Here is a 24,770-nt window from a genome sequence, read left to right on the forward strand (position 1 = left end):
TAGGCCAAACATCCAATGGTTCCGTGGAGGTCAATGGTGAAAAGCATCGATTTCTAGTCATGCCGCGCTACGGCAGCGATCTGACCAAGTTTCTTGAGCAGAACGGCAAGCGACTGCCCGAGGGCACTGTCTACCGACTGGCCATTCAGATGCTGGACGTCTATCAGTACATGCACAGCAACGGCTACGTTCATGCCGATCTTAAGGCGGCCAACATACTGCTGGGCCTGGGAAAAGGCGGCGCTGCGCAGGCGTATCTGGTGGATTTTGGCCTGGCCTCACACTTCGTCACCGGTGACTTTAAGCCGGATCCCAAGAAGATGCATAATGGCACCTTAGAATACACATCCAGGGATGCTCATCTGGGCGTCCCAACCAGGCGAGCTGATCTGGAGATACTCGGTTACCATCTTATCGAGTGGCTGGGCGCGGAGTTGCCGTGGGTCACGCAGAAACTACTGGCTGTACCCCTCAAAGTGCAAAAGGCCAAGGAAGAATTTATGGATAACATAGGCGAGATTCTGAATGATTATGTTTTTAGGATATTTTTGATAGACAGCTATGAAAAACGGCGCCACTTGTCAATGTGCGGCCAAAATAGGAAGCTACCATCTAGGGGTGAGCGCATATCGATAGGCCAAACATCGATAAGATCCGTTCCACCCTGGCGTCCGCTGACGGCGTCTTTTTCCCGAAAAAATTTCAAGTAGTCGAAACCGAATTCCGTAGAAACAACTCGCACGCTCCGGTTTCGTGTTGCAACAAAATAAGCATTCCCATCGCGGCCGTTAAAATCACAGAGTGCCCAGAGCCACATTCGCAAGCAAGCGCAGTTAGCAAGCAGCAGAAAAATCGATTGAACAGAAATGGTAATTTTGCGGTGCATTTTTGAGCGGCAGCGCAGCTCGCTTTTCGCACTGCGCGTGCCCCCCGCGAATTAAATATTGATGCGGAGACGCGGACAACACAGTGCACGCAAAGTGGACACCACGTAGATCGCAACAACAAGCAGCATCAAAATCGGCGGTCATTTGTTATTGTGCTGCTGCGGGCGATCGGCCGTAACCTCACTTTGGCAGCGGTGCCTCCATTTTGTGTTTTCCTCTGCGACTTGTGCCACACTCGCTTTAATTTGTTGTTCTAAGAAATACATTGTGCTGTGTCTATTCGCAGGCTGGCGGTAAAGCAGGCAAGGATTCTGGCAAGGCTAAGGCGAAGGCGGTATCGCGTTCCGCGCGCGCGGGTCTTCAGGTGAGTTTTACAATCTGTACCTCGGTTTTTGGCGCCTTTTCGGTACCCACCTCGCCAGCGAGCATATTCCACCACACCAACAGGGTGCCCGCCTCCGTTGGTTGGTTGGGGTTGACAAAAACATAAACAAGCCAGCCGGTCAAGCCAATTAACCAGTTACCCGCCTCTTCTGCCCCGCACAGTTCCCCGTGGGTCGCATCCATCGTCATCTCAAGAGCCGCACTACGTCACACGGACGTGTCGGAGCCACTGCTGCCGTGTACTCCGCTGCCATATTGGAATACCTGACCGCCGAGGTAAGTGTGCGTCCGGCGAGTTTTCCCGCTTTTCTCTCGCAGCACTTCCCTGTTGACATTTTCAATGTAAACATAAATATTCAAGAGAAATCCTCTACATTCAGAAATTCTTACAGTTGCATTCCCTCCACTTTTCTTATTGTGTACAGTTATTTGCAGTTATTTGCGTTCCAATTGAAAAACACAGTTTCTTATTGACATTTTGTGTGGAATGAAAATGATGAAAATGTACACCTAATTCATGAAATTCGAGGCGCGCATTATCAGTTGTCTAAATCTAAATAACTGCAGTTTTGATTTGATGTATACCGCTATTAATTTTTTAAGAATTATACCGTTTTATAGAGTTTTTGCTCCATTAGTCAGTCACACTTTTCCCGCCTTTTTTCCGGATAAACGTTTACCGTTGAGTTTTTTTTAAAATGTAACTTACGTTTGTTGTAACATTTTTGAAAATGTATTTGAAAGAGATCTTAATGGATTTTATGTTAACTTTGCAATTCCAATGTTTGTTTTGGTAATGATTATTTCCTTAATTGAAATATTCGATTAATTTCTTTGGTTTTTCCAATCATTTTAGGTACTGGAGTTGGCAGGCAACGCATCGAAGGACTTGAAAGTGAAACGTATCACTCCGCGCCACTTACAGCTCGCCATTCGCGGAGACGAGGAGCTGGACAGCCTGATCAAGGCAACCATCGCTGGTGGCGGTGTCATTCCGCACATACACAAGTCGCTGATCGGCAAGAAGGAGGAAACGGTGCAGGATCCGCAGCGGAAGGGCAACGTCATCCTGTCGCAGGCCTACTAAGCCTGTCGGCAATCGGACGCCTTCGGAACATGCAACACTAATGTTTAATTCAGATTTCAGCAGAGACAAGCTAACACACCGACGAGTTGTAATCATTTCTGTGCGCCAGCATATATTTCTTAAACACAACGTAATACATAATTATGTAATTCTAGCATCTCCCCAACACTCACAAGCATACAACATACAAACAAAAAATACAAACACACAAAACGTATTTACCCGCACGCATCCTTGGCGAGGTTGAGTATGAAACAAAAACAAAACTTAATTTAGAGCAAAGTAATTACACGAATAAATTTAATAAAAACTATAATAAAAACGCCAATCCTGTTATTTCCAAAAAACAAGACGAGATGATTGCGCTTGTGTCGATGAATGTATAGAATTGCAACTAGATGGTAATTAATTCCAGCTGTAAGAAGTACAAGTTTCTCATAATTGTGAGAAAAGTGCAGTAGTATCGCTTAAAGTTCAGTTTTAATCAGGGCATTTAGCAGCTCGAACCCACTGTATTTGTAAACCCAATAAACGTGTAAATGCCCAGAGCGACATATCACAACTGTAGCTTTTTATCCGAAAGATAATAATGAATAGACTGACGTTTTTCAAAATGCGTATTATTTCAAAGAAGATGTAATATATTTCATTGAACAGCGAGCATTTACACAATAACTTGCTAAAGTAGACATTTTTTAGGATTAAGGAAGCAAGTAGCAACTACCTAGTGGATATGGAAAATGAGCTGTGGCCTAGCCCAGAAGATGGGGCTGAGCCCTCTGGACGTCGTCGCAACGCTCCTTAAGGTCCTCGGGATCCAGCTCCAGGCAGGCGCCCCACTCCACCAGGGTGATGCGATGGTCCTTGTTGGAGTCGCAGGACTCGAGGAAGGGTGCGATGCAGTGCTCGAGACTGACCAGCGGAGCACGGATGGGGAAGAGCTCGTGGCGCGAGACGGAGCGATCGGTGTCGCCGTCCAGGTCGCACCACTTCCACACGGCGGCGTTCGACCAGCGACGCGAGTTGTTGGTCTCCGCCTCCAGCTCCATCTGCATGTAGTGCTCGGTCAGCTCGTCGCGCTCGGCCAGGTCGCGCATCACGTTGAACAGCCAGTCGCGCATACGCCTGGGGAAGTCTTTCAGGTCCTCGCCCTCGCAGCTTCTGGGCTCGTGGCAAGCGCCGTAGTAGTCGATGTGCATGTGCGCGTTGTCCGGATTGGTGCAGCCGGGCTCTCCGCTGTCGCACCAGCAGCGCTGCTGATACACGGAGCAGTCCGACGGCCAGGTCTCGTTGGTGTTGGTGCAGACCAGGCGGCGGGTGTCCACCTCCTCGGGGCACTCCGGGATGCACACGCACTTGGGCTTCTCCTCCTGCATCTGGCAGATGCGGCCGGCTCCGCAGCTCATCGTCTCGCACGGATCCACCTCGACGACGGGATTGAGTAGATTGTGCTGCACTTCGGCCAGCCTGGAGGCTATCTCGTTCTCGCGCTCAATATCATTGATCTGCGAATGGAATTCAGTTAGCGCATTAATTGTAATTGTGGTTTGGCTTGCGGCCACATGCCCTGCTCTTCTCCTCCAGCAGGCGCAGGAACTCCTCCTCGTTCTCATCGAGGTCCTCATCCAGCAGATCCGGGTCAAACTCCATGGAGGCCTGGACGTGGCTCACAGCCAGCAGGCCCAAGCCGAGCAGCAGCCAAAGGGAGCGCATCTCGAATGGCGATCTCAACTACAGGGATTTCAAGTAATGCATCTTTAAAACTTTTCATTTAGAAATATATTATATTTAGACTATATTTGGCAACTAACAAAAGTCGCTTTATAAATAAAGTACATTATCAAGTCATTGCGATTGGGAAAACCCAAATTACTTTGAGATTAGCTGTGGCCCTGGCCCAACTTCTGTTTCAAGGATTGGTTTGCGACTGTACCGCGTGCTGCGTCGTTACTGTACTCCACTGGCGATCTTGTAACGACCAACTTACGGGGTGGGTTTTACATCCACATCGCGTGCGGCGTCTTTTTGCTCATTGAAAACAATTGAAGAAGCCGCAAAAATCTTGCAGGGTTCAAAAGGTCAACGCGAATGTGGCGCGCAGATACAGATGCATTTCCTTTTATGGGCAATTTTATTTATGGATCTGAAGATCTTGTGGATCAACAAAGCCAACTCATTGATGGCGGAAGATGGCTACTGCAGATGTGGAGTTTTTAAAATAGAACGATGGCAATAGAAGCGAAACCAGGTGATGGATAAAATCTCAGAATTTTCAATGTTTTCCTTTCATTTCCTTTGCTTGCTGCACAAATATGTAGTTTTCTCGCTTTTCGCAACCGCAAATTTGAAATATGTTTGGATATTTGAGAATTTGGCGCATGTTGAACACATGTTGCGCAGTTCAAATCGTTTATGAAATCATCTATATATGCAGATGCTCCTATTGATGCGAATATACCTGATTACAGCTGACCCTAATCCTATTGCTAAACTCAAGCCGAATTTTCGTAATCATTTCAAGACGTCGCCCCAGTTCTATGCTTAAACTTAGTACATGTGCTATATGGCACATCATTGGTTGCCCAACGACACAGTTGGCTTATCAGGAGCCAGCCCGACTTGGTCCCACCGCCGCTTATCAGGATCGGTCGCTTCCGTTTTGGGTAGCGCAAGCAAGATGTGCTTAATCGTCGCTTTTGTGCCGCTGAGCATCAAGTCAAATGCGCAGCTATGTATCTGGCAATTGAGAAATGTATACGCGATCTCGCGGAATGGGGCTTCCAGGAATATCCGAGAGTGGGATGCTGCCGCAGTGCATTCCACATGTTGCACACATATATATATATGTATATATCCAATATACTGCACATGTGTTTGTTTAATTATGCCGAGGAAACTAGAAACAATGACGTGATGCAGTTTCCAAGATGCAACGTTTGTGAATTGCGAGTGAAATTGGACCGAACGCAGATGCAATCTACTTGAATTGGCGGAAGTGCAGTTCGCAGTTGACCTTGCAAATCACTAGACTAACTATTGCTCCTGGTAAACTCTCTTAGGAACTCTCAGTTCTGACCAATTAACTGGCCAATTTCATCGAAAATTAAGTCCAATTGATTGACTATTTGCCAATAAGCAAGGAACATTGAACTTGAGCAACTCGAGCCAGAGCTGAGCTTGCAGAAATTTGAGGAACAAGCAAAGTATCTGTATCTGTATCAGTCGCACACTTGTTTTGTCAATCCGATTACGACACTCAATCCTTTGTTTCACTGGGCGAGAGTACTCACTGTGCGTTTAATGAAAAGTGTTTCCCTTCAAATGTCTAATCGCGTTGGCGGATGGCAGGCGACTGTTTGCCTGTGGAAAAGCTTCGGAATGATTACGGATCGCCAAAGTGGAGCATGGAGCATTGCCCATGGTTTTGAGGTCGCCTCCAACGTGTTGGCTCCCAACATGTTCGCTTTGAATAAAAACACTGATTGCTTCGATTTCGGCAGCTCTTTTTTATTGGTCTCTTGCTTGTAAACACATAAAATAAATGGAGTCCTCTTCTACATACCTCATAGGTTATGGAAAACTTGAGCTCTGGTCTTTTGAAACAGGCCACTCCAGCGATGCTCCGGGGTGTTTTTTTTTGTTTGGAAAAGAAATAGTTTGTTTGCTTAGAAAAGCGTAATAAAGATTCGATAACATGCTACACATAAGGTAGAAACTTAAGAGCACTTATAAAAACTTTAGTATATCCTAGATGAGATCCGTTACTAACTTACCTTACGAATTAACTTTGTCTCAAGCGTTTAATGGCTTAGTTTGTAGAGTAGAGTATGTTTAAAATTAGAGCGAAATTTGTTTGTTAACTAAATATAGTTTATGCTATCGCTAAAGAGAAAGAGACTTACATAACGGCAGCTAAAACAAATACATAGTGTTGTTTTTAATTTGTATTTATTTAAAATAAATATGCGTATGGGTTTTCATAGAGTTCGGTTAAGTGATAAATTGTATCTCGATAATGCAGCATAACGAATCTTGCAAATTGTGGACTAGACCTCTCTTATATCAGTACTGCATTATATATAAAGATCAATTCAAAGCCCTTGGCGTGCACTACAGCTTAAATATAGGAGAGAGTCGAGAATAAATCGTAAGTCTAGTTAATCCGAAAGCATATACATTTTCTTAGCATTTTTTTTTTTTTTTGGGTATATGCCATGGTATACAAATAAGAAGAGATATATGTACTGGATAAATTAACATCGTGTGAGACGAGATAAGAAACCTTTAACATCAATACATTATATAAGTGTCCGATTCTTGCTTCTTGTAAGAATTGACATTTGTTTTGATATCATCTCTTGTGTACATTGATAGTTAAGGCCACGCCAGTCAGCCCTGCGTATGATTTGATTTGAGTCGGGATTCGGCTTCGGTTCGCTTCGCATTCTTATATTCTTGTTTCTTGTGTTTTTTTTTGTTTGGACGTATCTTCTTATTTGAATGGTTTAGGTAATACATAGGCATCTACGATTAAACTACTTGTTTTGGGCCAATAAGCTCAGGCTACAGCTCCGTGATTTATGTCTAATTAATTGATCATGATTGGCAATTGTTCCTCCATCCTCCAACATTGCACAATCCTTCACCTTGTTTTACAGAGAGAGGATAAGATTTGAATAGAGAGCTTTTTGTAATTTTGTATCGTATTTGGGCATGTTCTACGATTCAGAGTTTCATAATTATGTCTAGAGTAATTCGAACTGGAGAAGAGCTCGCTCCTCGCAATACGTTGTATAAAATAGTTATATATAGTCTGCCATAGCTTAGGTCAATCGTAGGGTAATCAATGGTATAGCTTAAGTGTAGAGTAAAATCGTAGTAAGTTGTCCTATGATAGAGAGACAATGCGTTAAGTTTCCTGCTTAGTAACTCTAAGCGAGTGTGGCCTAGCTTATGAACGAGCTTACTAAAGAGTGTCTTGATTCTTGAGCTTTAGCCGCCCAAAGAGCATCTAAATCAAAGAGAATTTTAGACATTAGTAATTACAAATAAACATGTACTTCAGACGTAGTGCATCAATGGCGAGTAGTATATGCGTATATGGGTATATTGGTGGCAAGACGTATTTGAGGTAGCTCTTATGCATAGGCCACATTCAAAAGAAACGACTTATGGCGGGTACGGCTACTCACCCAATCTAGCGGCGATACTTGCTGTTGGCACTGCCTCCAGTGGCCACGGAGCCATTGGATACGCCCACAGCCTTGGCCCCAGTTGACGGCGGAACGCTTCCATTAGGCGGCAGTGGCCCAGCGTTGTAGCCAGGATATGCTGGTGGTTGAGGAGTGTCTACAATTAGTAGCTGTTCAAAATTACAGGTCTTTAATAATGGATTATACCTACGGTAGCTGTTGGGCGGACCTGTCGAGTAAGGATTCATGCGGTTTGCATTCATATTGTTGTGCTTGGATGGTCCGCCTCCGTAGTTTTGCTGATAGCCAGAGCCGAAATTTGGTTGTGGTGTTGGCTGCTGTTGCTGAGACTGCTGCTGGTGGGATGGAGGAGCTGCACCCGGCACTGGGGGCGGCATGTTCCAGTTACCTGGAGCCGGCGGCGGTGGTCCATTGTGACCCATGGGTGGTGGCACTGCTCCAACCGGCGGCATCTGTTGCACTGGTGGAGGACAACCCCACTGGTTGGCGTGCCACTGCTGGGCACCCGGTGGTGGGGGTGGTGGTGCATTCCAGCCATTTTGTTGCGGCGGCGGATAGGGACCCCAGCCGTTCATCTGCTGCGGCGGTGGCTGCTGGTAGTAGGGCGGCATAGCCGGCGGAGGTGGTCCCCAGTAGTTGAAGTTTGGTGGTGGAGCGGACATCGGTGCCGGTGGTGGCTGTTGTTGGTAGGGGCCCATGGCCTGTTGTGGCGGCACTGGCGGTCGAAAATTAGGTGGGGGCATATTGCCATTCGGTGGCTGCTGTCCCCCACCCTGCTGTTGCTGCTGCTGATTGAGCGATGGCTTGATGGCGTTGGCCATACCACCTGGCTGCTGTTTGTCCTTCTTCTCCAAGTTATAAATGGACTTCTTGACGTCCACGTGAACGTACTTAATTGCATGTTGCTTTTTAACTAAAGATAATGAAGGTTGATATTTAATATCTAATATTTAGCATTTTAGCTTCTATGCTTACGGATAGCCTTATCCACTGCATCGTAGTCGTCGAACTCGACGAAGGCGAAGCCGCGACGCTTGCCAGTGGTTTTGTCAGTAAGCAATTTAACGGAGACCACATTCCCGAATTGGAGGAAGTATTCACGCAGGCATTCCTCATCGTGGTTATCCTTAAGACCGCCTACGAACAGCTTCTTCACGGAAATATTGGTCTCGCGCGATTCGCGTTCGGGACGGGGCAGAGCGCGCTTGGCTTCCACAGTTCTGGAAGCGAAAGGCCACATGGTATAGATCCATTCTAGGTACGATATGACCCCCCACCCAGACTATACTTACTTGCCGTCGATGATGTGCGGACGGTTCTCCTGGGCCCTGTCGACCATGAGGGACTTTGTGTAGGTGATGAAGCCGAAGCCGCGAGATCTCTTGGTGGCAGCATCGCGCATCACCACAACATCGACCACCCTGCCCCACTGGCCATAGAACACCTTCAAGTTCTCTTCGGTGGTGTACGGGGCCAGCCCGCCGATGAAGAGCTTACGCAAGTGCTCCAGCTCGCATATGTCCTACCGGTGCAGAGGTGGAAAGTGGGTTAGCCAAATGGGTTGGCATATTTGGGTGGTATGTGTGAAGGGAAACGAATATGGGTGCGTCACTTGCCAAACCGCATACATGCACAGAAATGTATGCGTATGTACTTACATCTTCCTCGCGATCTGCAACCAAAATCAAATCGGTGGATTCGTCCGATTGGAGCTCATCCTTCACCATCGTGTTAGCAAATTAATTATCACTAAATTTAACCGAAATTAAGGAACGAAAAACCAGATTGCTCGTTGAACGTTCGAAGCGACGTGAAAATTGTGCTGTCAGCAAGCGAATCATTGATTCGATACACCTACGCTCTCTGTTTGTTATCGATAAGTTGGTTAGGGGTATTCTTGAAATTTCTTAAAATTGGAATAAAACCAACTTTTTCTAAAGTGCCAGTTTCCTTACTATCGTAATAATAAATACACGCACGAATTGGAAATGCGATAGCTGTCAAATTGTAATAAAGTTTTTCAGAAGCAAAGCCAAAACTACAAACACATACTAGTCTCTTTATGCCTTCAATTGAATATTCAACTTAAGTTCTGATGTCGGATTCGCCCCATGAGGAGCACCGCTTGTGCGGCCTGGGAAATCACACGCTGAGGTCCCCGTACCGCGTAATCAGAAATCCGCATCTGCTGAAGTTTGGCCAGATGATAAACTCTGAGCTGCGGTCGCAGCCACTGTGCCTCTCGTGCTACACACAACTGGTCCGGCTCTACCGGCTGAAGAACAATAATGCGAAGAGACACCTGGCAAATAGACAGGCAGCCAGTGCTATTCTCTCGAGGAGCAGCAGTGAGAATACTCATGAGTCCGCGGCTAGTGTGTCCACAACGGAATCCTCGGAGGAGCAAGGATCAACCACCAGAGCAGCGCCGGCGGCGGCTGCTCAAGGAGCAAGAAGCCAGTTGGTGGAGTCCAATTCTTCCGACGATACACTTTTCTCCGATGACGACCCCAGCTCGAATCTGAGTTTGAATGCCGTGAATGGAACGCGTCTACCGAATGTGCAACCGATTCCGAGAAGGCGCCAGTTTGTACATCTAAATCATCAAGCCATGGCCATTTATCTGGCGGGAACTACTGGGGGATAATACTTTGTTGCATTTTGAATATTTTCATAAATTCAATTTGAAATAACACTGTTACCATCTATGTAATCTATCTATTACCATCTATCGATAGTTTTCGCCATGTTATTAGCAGCAGAAACAGCTGGCTGAACACCAGGGCTGCATTATTGTTTGTTAGTTTTGCTGTTTGGTTTTTAATAAATTTCCTGGGTTTCCTCAAAAAACCTCTCTTATATAAACAAATCGAGTGCAAAATGCTGAGTCCATAACACATGTAAGTTCGTTGGCAAGGAGTGATTCCATCGAATAGTGCAATTTCCTGCAGGCTGTTATGTTTTCACAATGGCTTTTATTCAATCTTAATCTAAACAGTTTAAAGCTCAAATAAATGTAATTAATTAGTAAGTATTAGCAAATGTTAATAGGCGTTGTTGTTTCTCGACGTCGCTGCTGCTGTTGTGTTTGTTGTTGTTGCTGGCGCTGGAACTGGTCATCGATGTCGATGAAATTGGCATCCTGCGTGTTATCCTTGGGCAGCGCTGCCGGCGTCGCTGCCGCGGCATAGTAGTTTAGGCCCACGCCCACCGCCACGCCCCCAGTGACGCCTCCGGGGGGCATGGTCGTGGCGGCCTGACCCATTATAGAGCTCATAAAACCATTGGCCACGACAAAGTTTCTGAAAAATTGATTACATCAAAGTACAAAATAATTTCGAGACGGGACACAAGCCACCCCCTCCGGCAAAAAAAATATGGAAAAAAAGATATCGTCTAATTGGGTCTGTGTGCGCATAAATGTCGTAAAATTAATTTCGTGTTAATTTTATGTTGGCCATCAATTAAACTAGTGACATTTCCCTAAATTACTTCCGTTTCGAAAATGCAGGTATAAATACCCAGTTAAATCCTCTTCACAAGCTATTCATCAACCTTTAATTTATGTTCATTTAAAGTTAGCTAACTCAATCAAAATCCCTATGATATATTCATACATATGAAGCACAAAAAGATTCAAATTTGTTAAAGGGGAAACCCACCTGTAGTGCTGATCGATTTGAGCCTTTTCAATGCGCTTGTCCTTGGCCCTGCGATTCTGGAACCAGATCTTGATTTGCGTTTCGGTCAGGCGCAGCGTTTCGGCCAGCTCGAAGCGACGACTCCTGGAGATGTACTCGTTCCGATGGAACTCCACCTCCAGGCGAAGCGTCTGCTCCGTGCTGAAAGTGGTCCTCTGGCGGCGTTGTCTTCCCTCCTTGCGACGCCTGCGAGCCACTGAAAGAAACATTCATGCTCTCATTACTATCAATTTGTATAATATATCTATTAGTATATCAGTGTGTAACAATAACGACATCCGTCGGATAGCATCATTTTTTCACAGCCCACCCACTTCCATTTATGGCCAACACAATGGAGATGTTAGAGCGAAATTAATCTTACATTAACAAACCATCAAGTTATGAGCGGGACTAAACGTTTTCGAATGTGGTTGCGTGTTGCGTTAGTTAAACAAATAATTAACCACTCCGATCCGTGGTCCGTCGTCCTTCCTTTTCGACCCCCTCCCCCGCCCACCTGCCAGGATTCGTGGGTCGCGTTTGTGGTGCACATTAGAAGTGCATTTACCACGTAGTTTCTGTTCTCTATGTTTTTTATAGCTCGCTTTTCATTTCGGCAATCTATGCTGATCCGGGAAAGTTTTAACAATGCCAACAGCTGGCTGGCCATCATCATCAGCATCACCATCATCATCCTCGTCGGAATTCTCGGCATCATCCGCTCTTTCGAGTTTTCCATTCTGTCGTTTGATTGTTTGCATTCGCAGTGTCGCCGACGATGAAGCTCAACCAAGCGCACATTATGCCCCACTTCATCCTGCAACACCGAGCACCTGCCACCGAGCAACACCCACCACAACCACCCACTCCATTGTGAGTGGTGCGGTTTAGAGTCTAATTGATGTAACAAGGCGAAGCTGACAAGTTGCTCGTCGCTCGTGGGCGGGGGAGGTTTCCCCGGGAAGGGGTTGCTTTGTGGGCGTTGTAATCTCTAGCTCTTGCTTGATTACCCCTAGTCCGGATGGCTCTGGAGGGGCTTAAGCTCTACCCTGATCCTTGCCGAAGGTTTTTTTAAATCACGTGTGAAATTCGATAGCCAAGTGTCCTTTCGGACGGTTTGTTGTGGCTAAAAATGAGTCTTCCTCGCTTAACCCTCCTCGCTTGCTGTTTGTGTTTGCTTTTTTAGGTTTCCTGCCGAGCTCAATTACAATGCTAATTTTTTCAGGCACTTGTTATTTTTTGAGATTGACCAAAAGTTTGGCTTGTAAGTTGGTTGACAAAAGACTTTGTATCTTAATAATATAAAGACTAAGTGCTTATAGTAACTACCCAGCTGTTTTAGTACTTAATACATCAACTATTCTGAATCTGATAAGTGCTTGCAAATGTAGAATATGTTTCTGCTTGAAGAAAAGGTTTCAAAGTTGCATATATTTAACCCATATCGATATGCCTTTAACTTTGATTTCTTGCTTACGAATGGGTAACCCATTCACCCTTAACCTGCGATCATTTTCATTAGCCGACGCATTTCCAGTTTTTCGTATCCCCACCTCATCTCCGCACCTGGCCAGTGGCCACCGCATCAGGAGCAAACGAAAAAGCCGCAAGTAAACGAAAACTTTCACGGCTCAATGCGTTTTAATTTTTTCTTGGCATTCGGTTATTTTTTTCCTTGGCTAATTTCTTTGCATTTGGGAGTCAGCAGCTCATTGTGTGGCATTGCTTGGTTGCCCCACCTTCGTTTCGTTTATTTTTTCCCAACTGATTTTACATAATCCTGGCCAGCGCACTCGCTGCGGAGATGTGGGGATATTCAATATTGCAGCACTGGCGATTAATCAGTTTTTTGCGTATCCGACTTTTTGCAGTTCCTGCGGAACCAAGTTCATCTGGGCTGCACCTGCGCAGGCGTGTGAAATGCTCATCACTTCCTCTGGGCCTTTTCAATCGTAACTTTCGAACTCTTTCGGGGATCGGGCGGAAATGTTGGCTCCCCTGGGCTTCAGCTGTCCGCGATGCTTGCTCCTGCGACGCGGCGCCGAGCGTTGGGCTTCACTGGCCCGCCAATTGTCGGGCAGCAGTTCCCAGGATGACACCAGCAGCAAGGATGCGGCCGCCCAGGAGGCAGCAAGTGGCTGTCCTCCCAATAGCACAAGGACGGGCAATGACACCACCAAAGCCAAAGATAAAACCACCAAGGGAAGGAAGCGGCTCAGAAACATAGAGGTAATGTTGTAAGCTATCACTAATTATCACTGCTATCTATTGGTAAGATTGTAGTTCGTTGCACAGAAAGGATCATCGATCTAGTATGTTAATACACAACTTAGTGCAGCTTAGTGAACGTCTCAATTTACTGAGATGAGCTTTTCAAGGTTCTGAAATGTTTTCACACTCCTGAACTAACTTCCTAGCTTGAAAGGAAAGTTAATAGGAGGAAACTGGGAGAATCACAATACTGTCCAAAATATAACTTGTTTTTTCGTTTGTAGATTCCTCCTGAGCCCACCACCTGCTGCATGTCCGGCTGCGCCAACTGCGTTTGGCTGGACTACGCACAGACACTGGCCAAGCTGCTGGGCGACAACGACGAGGAGGCGCGAGAGATTGTGCTGAGCAAGATCACCGACCCGAACCTGAAGATGTTCCTCAGCCTGGAGCTGCGCCAGATGGCGAGGCAGCGGGAGGAGAAGGCGGCGGCGGAGAAAGCAGCGAAGCAGGGAAAGCCAAAGACATCCTCGCCCTCGCCGTAGTACAAATCCCCGCTTACCCACTATCTAAATATCTAGTTAGGACCAAATTCGTAGTAGCTCAAATTTACTCTTGTACTTAGTGTGTAAGAACTAAGAAACCTCACAATAAACATGTAAGAGTTAAGATTCTGAAGGAGTTATTTTGGTAGTTCTAAAGTTGCAAATATTCTACACATTGTTAAAAATCATTCTTTTTAAATGTAAGTACTCACGAAATGCGGAAAAGCCGGCGCTAAAGTGCGGGTCACTCGGAAATCCGGTTGGGAATGCGTGCGGCAGGCCAGGATTCGCTGTTCCACCGGCGGCAATAGCTGGCGGCGGGCTGACGTAGCTGAGTTTCTGGTGCACCAGCTGCGGCGGATGATGGTGATGATGATGCTGGTGCTGTTGGCTGGGATGCTGGGGATAGTCCTTGGCGTGGCCGTAGAAATCGTAGGCGGGATATGCGGCGAGCGAGGTGCGCTCATCGCTGATGGATATGTCCGGCGAGGAGACACTACCTCCATCGCTGTGATAGGGCGTGTCACAGGGCGGCGGCTTGTGGGCGTGTGTTCCGACGTCGATTTCCCCATTTTCCGAGGAGCGCGTTTCCAAATGCCCGTACAGACGTTCGAAGAACTGTCGCGGCGACGAGGGACGCTGCGGCACGGATAGAATCGTAGTGTTCGATATGGGATCTATGCTGTCACTCCTTTTGATGGCCGGCGAGCCGTCGGGTGAGCCATTCTCAACTTTGTGGCGTTGCATTTCGTTCGAGGATGTGCCGCGTTAGCTGTCCAAACTAATCACTTGGGTAATCGGCGAGCGACTGAAGTGCCACAAATAATTCTACTTCCGCTGGTCAAGCGACGCTTATCCTGACGTCGACGTCGGCAGAGGAACTGGGTGAAAAAAAACAAAGCAAATTACGCGGCACATCAAAAAAATTAACAGCAGCAGCGGGGGCGCCTAAAATGCTGCTTACTAATAATAATAATAAAAAAAGGACACCCTTCCCACCAAACACCTGAAGTGTGGCCTGAAACCCGTTTTGATTGGCTGAGGTGCCGTGCAATTAACCCCTAAATTTACTTCCGGCCAAAGTTTCACTTAAGGGTGGCAAGCAGTGTACCTAAATAAGCTCCACCCACTCATCAGCAAGCAGTATTCAAGTGTTCATACAAGCAGTGGGTGCGTGCAGTCCCTGGCTTAGCCAAGTTTCTTACCCTACAAGCGCCTAGCTAGGACGGCCACCTAATGAGCGAGATCCCTAGAGATGGGCAAACAGCATTTCCTTCTTCATGCATTTTTCAAACTACCACAAACGGTCCCTCTAATTGTCAAAAAGTCTATATAAGCAACCGAAACGCGCCACTATCTGTAATTTTACATAGCGCGCGCGAGGGATCGAATCAAATCGAATCGAATCGAGTCGAGTTCGTGGATTATATCAGCATGGATAATGTGTTCCCAAAACTTCGGTGCGTAAACGTGTGTTGTTTTGGGAAAGAAGTATCGATGAAGTGATAGTGATCGATAGAACGAAAACGAAAACAAACGATTACGGTTATGTTGCCAATCCGTCTGCGCTGCGCAACCGATTCGCATGTACCGTTAGTTCGCGCAGCTGTCGCAGCCACCGAAAGTGCCAATAAAGAATAATAACAATAAACAAAGACCAACAAGTGGTGACGAAAATAAGAAAAAAGGTACATCCCTTCGATTTAAGCCAATTTCGATTTTGTTTACCCAATTCCCCCCCACTCGCTCCAACCACGCAAAATGAGAGCAGTGCAAAACAAATAAAAACAGAGACAGAAATTGCAGCGACTTTTGTTTGTTGTTTTCGGTCCGGATATTAATTGAATGGCTTTTATTTGGTCCCGGCGTGCATTTGTGTTTGTTTCTCTGACGGCTCTGAGCTGCGTTTGAGCAATGCAAAAATATTTTGTTAAAACTCGTTTCGTTTCGTTTCGTTTAGAGCTTATTTGGCTTAAGCCCGCGAGTGTGTGATTTTCAGTCGCCGACTTTTTTCCATCCATCAATTTCGGTTTTTGTTACACTGACATATGCAAATTTTTTGAACATTTTTCGTGCGTTTTATTTTTTTGAGCTCAATTTAAAAATACCTTCTGGTTGAAATTCAGACATGAACATGGATTTAAAAAGTGATCAAACTCGATTTGAAACAATTGCAAACATTCACATTTAATGAATTACAAACAGTGACTTTCAATTTATACATAAATTTGTGCTGAAAAAGAACTAAAGTTAGCAAAGACCATAAAATAAATTTGAAAATATTTAAGCATTGTGTTTTGAATCTTTAGAATGTTTCTATATTTTTTGTCGTGTGTAGAGCCTCTTCGGCATTTCCTCCTTCAGGCGATGTTTAATAAAGCGAAACCCACATGTTGTTCATTCTGTTTTCCATCCAAAAACAACGGGGAAAAAACAATAACATCAGCCTTTTCATTCCCATTGACATTTATGAGCGGCGCTAAGGGTGCATGCTGCGCTCTCGCTCGCACACAGCAACTTCCTGCCTCTGGCCATCCCGCTCGCACATGCAGAGGCGTGGGCGGAGGCATTCGCGAGGGGTTTATTGTGGGATTTCTTTTGATTCCCTAATTCCCACCGCGGGATTTCTCGTGGGCTCGTTTTCATTATCCTGCGCATGCGCAGCATATTACGGGAAAATTGTTATGGAAATGAACGCGGATTGTTTGATTGATAGAAATGTCGCGTACTTACCAATTAACAGCGCAACAACAACGACTAACAGCTGTTGGCAATGTGTGTTGGCCGGTTACCGTTAGAAATGCGAGTGTAGAATAGTAATGCAAGTGGTAGTAAACATACTAGTGACGAATGCACATGGGTGTTAAGCAAACGGACACTGATTGCTTTGAGATAGGAAATGTTTGGGATTCAAATATATTAGGATCTGCTTAAGATTTTGTTTACAAACATTGTGCGATTCGAATACTTTTATATTTATTAAGATTTTGTGTTTATTTTTATTTTACTGTATACATATTTTCCGATATGCATTTCCCTTGAACTTGATAAAAAAAAACTCGCTTGGAAATTGGAATCGCTTGCTCCATTGGAAAAGCTAAAAATACTTGCCAAGCCATTCCAAATCAGTTTTATAGCCTTTCCTACTGCCGCCACTCCAAAGTGATAAAGATTGGCACGCATATGCGAACTTCTGAATCGCACCGTACTAATCCCACTGTTTATGCTCCCTTATCTTTGCAGTGCCAAAAACGTCTGACACACTTTAGTGACTTGGACGGACGATCGTTTCACTAATTGCCGACACACATCATTTGCCTAATTGGCGGTGGAAAAGAGTAACAAGTGCGAAACGAGAGCAAACGTCGAGCGCAAATTGAATTTACGGTGCCCCATCAAAGCCAAGTCGGCCGACTCCAACTAATTTAATGATCAAAAGTAACACATTTTTTTCGCATTCGGCGGCAGCCGCTGAGCGGTGTTAATTGAAAGTGTCACGCTTCGTCACAATAATAAATATAATTCCCATCGACTGGCTTTCGTCTATGTGAAGTGAGTGCCCGAGTGAAATGCGGTCGGTGGAAGTGGCCCAAAGCGGCCCATCTGCCATCTTCTGGCTCGTCCAAGTGCTAGTCGTGGGGGCGGCACAGGCTGCCACGCCCTTCGCGAAGGAGTACCGCAACGCGGGACTCTTCAATGGCAACACCCTCGTCGATCTGGACGGTTCCACCACCCTGGACATGGGTCAGGAGAAGCCCACCAGCAGCAGCAGCGGCCTCAGTGGGGGCTTCAAGTCGGAGTCGTCGGTGGTGCTGCCCGGCATGCTGCAAAATTCAGGTGGGTTTTAAATTATACTTAAGATAGATCTATTTAAAAGATTAATACTATAAGAAACACTGTTCCTTTTTAAGTTCTTTTTACTTATGGGTGTTTTCAACTTAGTTTCTCTATGTTTCCATCTGTCCTGCTAATGGTTTTAGTGGAGCCAACATCTTAGTTCTTCCCAGAATTATACGAATACAAACTTCATTCATGCTCTCCTTATCAGACCCAAAAAGAGCCCCGAATAAAGCGTGTGTGCTCCAACGCGGAAAGAAGCAAGTGTTCACTTGGCCGCCGCTTCAGGTATACAAGCATTCATATACATACATATGTGCCGGCGCTTATCTAACCTTATCGCACAACTCTTCCTGGGACCCTTTTGTGTCCCCGATCGTGTCTTCGGTTTGTTTGCGACCTGCGCCTTGGCGGCATCATATTTCCGAAATGGGGAGGAGGGCACACAAGAGTGGGGAGCAGATTACTTGAACAAGTGTATCTGCTGTCTGCCGCTTGTCTCTGCCTTTTGCATTGTGTCTGTCCCGGTTTGAGATGGTCCTCCCCAGGTTTTTTCCCTGGTAATTCAATCTCAGCTGCACTCGAGAGCGAAAGAGAGCGAGATGAGTGCTGCCCAGCTGGCAACCAGGATGTCAACCGCAGCTCCAGGTTCCATATACCCATGTACCCATCCCAATTGCAATCCCAATCCAATCCCATTCCCATTCCCGTTCCCGTTTCGGGCACGCTCGGCACATCCGCCAAGCAATTTTCCTGCCTCATTATAACGAGATTAAAGCGTAATCACGGGTAGAAACTGAAGAAGACGTGTGCTGCAATGGTAGAGACCCAGTTGGGGTTTCTTTATAGTTTTAATTTCCATTGCTCATTTTGGGGTTCTTCGATCTTTGCCAAAGTGCGAACTTCCTGTCCCTGTCCAGTGAAAGGGATCTTCGGTCTCGAGTGTTTACCTTTCCATACTGTGTCGCCTGGCTTTTTGGCCAACCGAATTCTGTTTCTTTACCCCCTTTCCCCCGTTCGGTATTTCGACTGATTTAAATGTCATTTAAGCCGCTTAACTTGGCCCGCTCTTGGCTGCTACGTTTCTGATTTTTAAGTTTTTACGACGGCATTTTTAAGTTTAATGGTAGTCCCATTTTATGAGCGTGAAAATGAAAGTACTTTCGTCAAGTCACACTCACTGTCTTCGTCTCCGTGTCCGTCTCCTTTCTCCAAACCCTATCTCTCTGCGTCGGCCTTTTCTTTTGGAGTTTTGTGGCCCTCGACTCGACTTATGACTCGACAGCAATTTAGGGGCTTGGGTGAACTTACGGACGTAGTATATTTGTGGCTTTCTTAAATGTGTCATAATTAAAGGCAACACATTTTCGTGGGCCGATATGCTGGTTGGGATTTTCCATGACCCTTGGCCAGATTTAGATCAGATTTGGATATGGTCGAGATCTGTGGGTGGCCACAATGCCCGGAGTAGTATCGAATTTCCCTAGCTGGAAACCCATTAAATCTTCACAGTCCATTTCCCTTATAATACGCTATTTTCAGGCATTTCCTGAATTCCTCGAGAACTGAATGGGAGCCCAAAAGACCGTTAAAATAGTTGCACGCCTTTGTGAATATATTTTAATGCATCATTAATGCCGTGTTCTTCTATCCCTCGACCTCTCCATTCATCGCAATTCCTGGACATTGGCCAAAAATATGAAATGCCCAAGGCGGACTACCTGAATGTTCTCTGAGCTGAAAGAGAGTTTTTCGTTTTCGGGTGCCGGGCAGCAGCGTAAAAATTTCAGCAAAGCACGCAAACTTTGGCCCAGGGACCAGTTTTTGGTAGACTGGGTCTTTTCTTGGTCTTGGCTTTGGTTTTGGCTTTGGTCTTGCTCCGAGTGCTGAGTTCCCAAGTTCCCCAGTTTCCGAGTACAGTACGCAGGCGCAGAGATCTTGGCAGGAGGCTGTTGTCGCTGCCGTTTCTTTGGCTTGGGGTCCCTGGCACTTCAACTCTTCAGCATGTATTTAGATAGGCCAACGTCGAAAGATACAAGCGGCCTGTATCTGTGAGTTCTTGTTGCGCTGTGTGTGCTAGTGCTTACAGCCGAGGTCAGAATTATAGCACAAGTAGCAGAAGTTCTCAAGATCAATTGGTAATCTGAAGAATCCGAAAGGATTTGGTACTTTTAGCTTATTATAAACTTGTTTATAATAGTAATATTTAAGATGACTTTTGCGTCACTTTATTTAGTTTATAGTTCATAGTTTATTAATATAGTAAACTGATAATCTTCTGTGGCTTAACAGATAAGAAATCGTGCCCGTAGTGAGATACATTTGCCAAGGCCTTCCATTCCGACTGCTATTATCTTGCCCCCAGTTGTGTGTGCCTCGGCCAAACAAAGCCAGCCGACAATCGTAAAAACTAAACGACGAGAGAATTTATGAGGCCTCAGCCGTAGTGGAGTCTCTACACTATTCAGTATTCTGCATTCAGCTTCATCTTGAGCGGTATATATGGTAGATCAAGTGCCAAAGTCAGAGGGAACGGGCATTCCTCCTCGAGTTAGATAACAGGGCCCCGACCAGGTTGTGTGTCATGCAAATGCAGATACAGATAAAAACCGAATGCAGTTTTGCAGTAAGCATATATATATAAATCAAGTCAGCAGGTAGCACAGACAGGGCAAACGACCCAAACGACTCTAGCTGAACAAAAAAAAAAAAAAAAAACGAAGAATGTGAGGCGCAAAGTGCGAAATATCCCACAGAGAAGGTACATCTGTTAGATGCATTTTGCGCTCAGCATCCCGAGCATCGTTCCCTTTAGGCTCATTCTGAATCACACATCCCTCCGTCGGTTAACGCTGCCACGCTAATTTGACGAAAGCCCATTTCATGGCATTTTTCCAGCACGGCCAGCGATTTCATGCTCCGAAATCGGACTCTCCGCATCGTACAGGTAGTTTTTAACACCTGAAAACCGAATCGTTTAGTGTGCGCAAGTGTCTAGCCTCCATCCACGTCCTCGACCACGTTCACGTCCACTTCCACATGGACTACCCACCCACCTTAAAGGCCTCGTGTTTACACCTTTTGCGAAAAGTCAGGGAAAATGAAACGGTTTCTTCTTCATTTTATGGCCCGAACCTGTTGTGTTGCACCCTCCCTCCCTCTGTGAAATGTTCATTCTTTTTTTTTGGTTTTTTTTTCTTTTTTGATTATCCCATTGTTTGTTTTACCAGTCGTTTGTTGTTGCTATTTATTTGTTTTTAATTTTACATTCAAAAAGAGAACAAACGCGCACACGGTTAATGGATAAATTGTGCAAGGCGCTGGAGGAGTATATTCTATTCGATTTGTTTATCCAAAGGGGGAAAACATTTCGGTGCAGTGCAGCCGCCGACTTTCTATATAGGCAAATTTGGTAGATTTTTATCTACAGACAGCATTGTTTGCTGTTTTGGCCACGGGACAAGACGGCAACCCAACTAACAACACAACCGAAGCAAAGTGCAACAATTTGGGGCCATAAACCAGCCACCTACGTTGAATTTAACCCGGGTCCCCCCTGAAATTGCATTGGCAAACAAAAGACAGCACTACGTAAACAGGTGTCTCGAAATGTTTTCCTTTCTGCGCTTTTCTCCCCCCTTTGCTTTTTAATTTGAAGAGTAACCGAAACTTTTTTTTTGTTTTTTACTTTTGGCAGCGGCCAACGCATTTCCCTCCCATTAAAATGGGGAAAAATAAAACAAAAATCTCCTCCCACACATTCACGCAGCTAAGCAGCAACTTTCGATTAGAAAGAAAGTGCCAAACAAAAAGTGAATGTTACCCAATGAGTGGAAGACAACGGAGGTTCAAACGAAACCCAAAAGTGCCATAAAAATATGCCATAAACGCAACAAAATCTCAGAAATCAATTGTGATCTAGTCGCGTCTCTTTCGCCCGCTTTCAGTCCGTCTCTTTCGCTCGCTTTCAGTCCGTCTCTTTCGCCACAGAATTCCGGCAAAAAGGGCAGTGAGTGGAGGAGATATATACTCGTGACGTAGGCGTTTCGATCCGGCGCCGATCTCTTGCTATCGTGTCGCCCTCAATGCTAATAAGATTTAACACGGAGACAAAAAGTTGGGATTGATATATTCTGGGTATAATGAATCACACTGCTCTCAAATATTTTCAGATTGCGAAGCAAGATATATCTTTAGTTTACTGCTATCTATGTATCTTGTTGTTAGAGTTATATCATATTCTGAAGAGGCACCAATTTGAACTCACTTTTGAAATCATTTTCGATTCCAAAAACTCAAAATTCAATCTTTTTTTTTTGGTGTTTCAATATTCAGCTTTCGAGTGTAATTTGATTGTGTCTCTGTTGGTTTATTTGGCTCGCTGATAGCCGGCTGGCTGTTTGCCATAAACATCTCGTAAATTGAAAAGCGAAGTCATTAAATTTGAATCTCGGCACAGCAGTTGAAGTTCATTTGAAAACTTGACGAGAATACAGCTGCAGATGCGGGCAGATGCAGATGCATCTGTAGATGCAGAGCATGTGCAGCCGCAACGAATGAAATAAAAAAAAGCAACGAACTAAACTGAAAATTAACAACATTATTGTGTATTCATTATGGTTCGGTTCTGACGTCCCACATGCAGCAGTTTGTCTAATTGAAATAGAAATCTCTGCCTCTCCAGCCAGCAGTTGCACAGATGTTTTATTTCAAGTTTTGACTAATGTTCTGGCTCACTCCATCCATCCCTGTCTGCCGCCCTCCCTCTCTCTTTCTTTCACTTGACATTTGAACTTCGGCGTGCAACAACCGCAACATTCAAGTTGCATAAATAACTTTTGTTCCAGCGAAGACGTCGCTTTTTGTCTGCTGCTCGCTGGCTTGTTTGTTTGTTTTTGGCCTTTTCCTTTTTCGGCTTCTTATACAATGACCTAGAAATTTGGCTTTCTTTTTTTGGCCTTTGTATGCACATGCTGAAGAAGATCCATAAATTAATGGTACAACCTCAAGATATGGTTAAATGCACAAACAGTGACATTGCTTTATGGTGGTTCTCAAAGCGGAGGTACTAAATTCAGCAACCTAGGAAATATCTTTCGAATTTGTCATCGATTTAATTCAATTCTGATGCATTCAAAACAAATTTCAACTTGCTCTTTAAATAAATAGTAATGAAATAAATGTTTAGTAGTGAATGCCAGCCTAATCATTATATTAATGATAAGCTTTATGGGTTATACAACTACTTTTTGCGATTTTTAAAGGTAAAATACCATGCCCCACCCTTCCAAAAAATCCCCGTTTAACGTTAAAATATTTTCTGCATTTATTTTAGCAATTTCCCAATCGTTTAACATCGCTTTGACCTCCACCCGAGGCGCCAGCCATCTCTCCGCTTTTCTTCTGCACTTTTTAGCCGCTTTTTTTTTGTGCCTGGCACCCACACGGAAATCAAAGTCAAAGCCACAATTATTGGCTATAAAAATACAAGAGGGAGAAAAATTACCAATTTCGCAGCTGAAATGCTTAGCAGAAATTGCTTCCGCACTGAGCAATTTGTCACGGCAACACACCCTCAGGGATCTCGGATCGAAGTGCCGCCATATGACAGAATCGGCTGGCAGTGCGAATTATAAACCGACTGATCCGATAAATGATCAAAAAGCGCAGCGCCGACATCGACGGCCTGTTGCCAATAAACAGTCAATTATTGCAGACAGTCGAGTGCATAAAATTAAATTCGAATGGGCTGGGGGCACATCCGTCAGTCAGTTAGTCAGTCAGTCACTCAGTCAGTCAGTCAGTTAGTAACTAACTCAGTCAGTTACGCAAATCTCGCCAACAGGCGCGACAGCAATTGGCCAACACTAAAAAAAAATGATCATAAATTTATTGCATTGATATTAAGTATCTCGTTAGCCTCTTAAATTCAAACTATCCATAATCAGCTTATACTTACAAATATGATGTTACTTTCTTCTGGAATTGTCACTTTCTTTGTTAATTTTATAATAAAATTGGTTTGAATACCATATTTTTTTCCGGTGCAGCAAAGATTTGCATTGCTGCTGTTTGCTGTTTGCTGGGCTCGCTTACCTTGCTTCGACTAATTCGACGACGACTGGCTAATTTATGCCAATTTATGGCATGTGGCCCCACCCCTTTGGGGCGGCGGCCCGCCCACTTTGCCACCCAACTGCGGGTCGTCGTGAGTGGCGCAGGGCCATATCTTATCGGCCGATAAGGCCTTTGTTGGTAAGTGGACAAGCAGATCTGTGGCAACACACTGCCTGTTGTGGCGGGATCTTCTCTAAGCCGCTTACAAGGTAATCTCTGCGTAGCAGTGGTGGCAATATTTTGATCAGCATTTAAATGCCTTCGAACGCTCGCATTCAGAAATAACCCAAATATTTGTGGCTATTAAAAACTTTTCTTTCAATTGAATATGGCTCTGAGCTTTTGCGTTTGGTTTCGTTTGGCGCCAATGAAAAAAAAAATTTCATCATCGGCGACAAATGTTGTTCGCATTATTTTTGGGATTTTCTTTTGGCCGCTCTCTTCGCGGCGGCACTAAAATTAGTTATTTAAACGACTTTTTAGTTACACGCCGAGAAGGTCGGGGGTGTCCCATGGCTGAGTCATAAAATCGTTATTTTATAGCCGCGTTTACATGCTTGACACAAAAGTAACCAATGCGCTTCATTAAAATGTAGTAACATTTAACGTATGCGTGTGTGCACTGCATTTTCATTGTTCATAAACATTCCTCAAAAGTTGATGACAACCAATGGTGGTTCTTGCTATATGAATGTGCTCAATTTAAATGATGTAATATTTAAGATTGCTATTTTATCCGTGCATGTATCTATTTGCCGCACAGCTTTATGTTTTTAATGGAGATTTCATTTTTTTTATGACATCCC

General features: G+C 44.9%; 7 protein-coding genes across 16 annotated transcripts in view; 4 read left to right on the plus strand and 3 right to left on the minus strand.

Moving 5' to 3' along the window:
* Positions 1 to 650: 650 nt before the first annotated feature.
* On the plus strand, positions 651 to 2,686 carry LOC6729786 (histone H2A.v). Its single transcript, XM_002105055.4, has 4 exons — positions 651 to 869; positions 1,174 to 1,251; positions 1,434 to 1,547; positions 2,128 to 2,686. The coding sequence occupies exons 1-4, from the start codon at positions 867 to 869 to the stop codon at positions 2,356 to 2,358; spliced, it is 426 nt and encodes a 141-aa protein (XP_002105091.1). The 5' UTR covers positions 651 to 866; the 3' UTR covers positions 2,359 to 2,686.
* Positions 2,687 to 2,957: 271 nt separating this feature from the next.
* Positions 2,958 to 5,791, minus strand: LOC6729787 (SPARC). The gene is made up of 3 exons (XM_016174619.3): positions 5,649 to 5,791; positions 3,925 to 4,089; positions 2,958 to 3,863 (listed from the first exon to the last, which is right to left on the minus strand). Exons 2-3 carry the CDS (start codon positions 4,069 to 4,071, stop codon positions 3,111 to 3,113), a joined length of 900 nt encoding a protein of 299 aa, XP_016036475.1. The 5' UTR covers positions 4,072 to 4,089; positions 5,649 to 5,791; the 3' UTR covers positions 2,958 to 3,110.
* A 53-nt stretch (positions 5,792 to 5,844) lies between these two features.
* On the minus strand, positions 5,845 to 9,439 carry LOC6729788 (ribonucleoprotein RB97D). Of its 9 annotated transcripts, none has more exons than XM_039295131.2 (6): positions 9,230 to 9,439; positions 8,864 to 9,093; positions 8,547 to 8,791; positions 7,762 to 8,484; positions 7,551 to 7,707; positions 5,845 to 7,004 (listed from the first exon to the last, which is right to left on the minus strand). In XM_039295131.2, the coding sequence occupies exons 1-5, from the start codon at positions 9,296 to 9,298 to the stop codon at positions 7,556 to 7,558; spliced, it is 1,419 nt and encodes a 472-aa protein (XP_039151065.1). In that variant the 5' UTR covers positions 9,299 to 9,439; the 3' UTR covers positions 5,845 to 7,004; positions 7,551 to 7,555. The 9 variants fall into 9 exon arrangements, 6 of the variants coding, with proteins under 6 accessions (XP_039151065.1, XP_039151064.1, XP_039151063.1 ...); XM_039295130.2 differs by having other exon boundaries at positions 5,845 to 7,246; XM_039295129.2 differs by having other exon boundaries at positions 5,845 to 7,369.
* Positions 9,440 to 9,518: 79 nt separating this feature from the next.
* LOC6729789 lies at positions 9,519 to 10,429 on the plus strand. The gene has a single exon (XM_002105058.4). The coding sequence runs from the start codon at positions 9,667 to 9,669 to the stop codon at positions 10,216 to 10,218; it is 552 nt and encodes a 183-aa protein (XP_002105094.2). The 5' UTR covers positions 9,519 to 9,666; the 3' UTR covers positions 10,219 to 10,429.
* LOC6729791 (oxidoreductase-like domain-containing protein 1) lies at positions 10,320 to 14,134 on the plus strand. The gene is made up of 3 exons (XM_016177627.3): positions 10,320 to 10,471; positions 13,126 to 13,483; positions 13,750 to 14,134. The coding sequence occupies exons 2-3, from the start codon at positions 13,241 to 13,243 to the stop codon at positions 14,008 to 14,010; spliced, it is 504 nt and encodes a 167-aa protein (XP_016036478.1). The 5' UTR covers positions 10,320 to 10,471; positions 13,126 to 13,240; the 3' UTR covers positions 14,011 to 14,134.
* LOC6729790 (homeobox protein rough) lies at positions 10,527 to 14,837 on the minus strand. Its single transcript, XM_002105059.4, has 3 exons — positions 14,223 to 14,837; positions 11,234 to 11,468; positions 10,527 to 10,873 (listed from the first exon to the last, which is right to left on the minus strand). The coding sequence occupies exons 1-3, from the start codon at positions 14,755 to 14,757 to the stop codon at positions 10,606 to 10,608; spliced, it is 1,038 nt and encodes a 345-aa protein (XP_002105095.2). The 5' UTR covers positions 14,758 to 14,837; the 3' UTR covers positions 10,527 to 10,605.
* A 474-nt stretch (positions 14,838 to 15,311) lies between these two features.
* Positions 15,312 to 24,770, plus strand: part of LOC6729792 — a 29,005-nt gene continuing 19,546 nt past the window's right edge. Inside the window, exons 1-2 of one of the 2 annotated variants that reach the window (XM_016177629.3) lie at positions 15,312 to 15,698; positions 17,254 to 17,847. In XM_016177629.3, coding sequence (XP_016036480.2) covers positions 17,580 to 17,847 — 268 coding nt within the window. In that variant the 5' untranslated portion in view covers positions 15,312 to 15,698; positions 17,254 to 17,579. The remainder of the gene's footprint in view (positions 15,699 to 17,253; positions 17,848 to 24,770) is intronic. The other variant, XM_016177628.3, reaches the window with a different exon arrangement.

The sequence above is a fragment of the Drosophila simulans genome, chromosome 3R (assembly GCF_016746395.2).
Source record: "Drosophila simulans strain w501 chromosome 3R, Prin_Dsim_3.1, whole genome shotgun sequence".
Taxonomy (NCBI): domain Eukaryota; kingdom Metazoa; phylum Arthropoda; class Insecta; order Diptera; family Drosophilidae; genus Drosophila; species Drosophila simulans.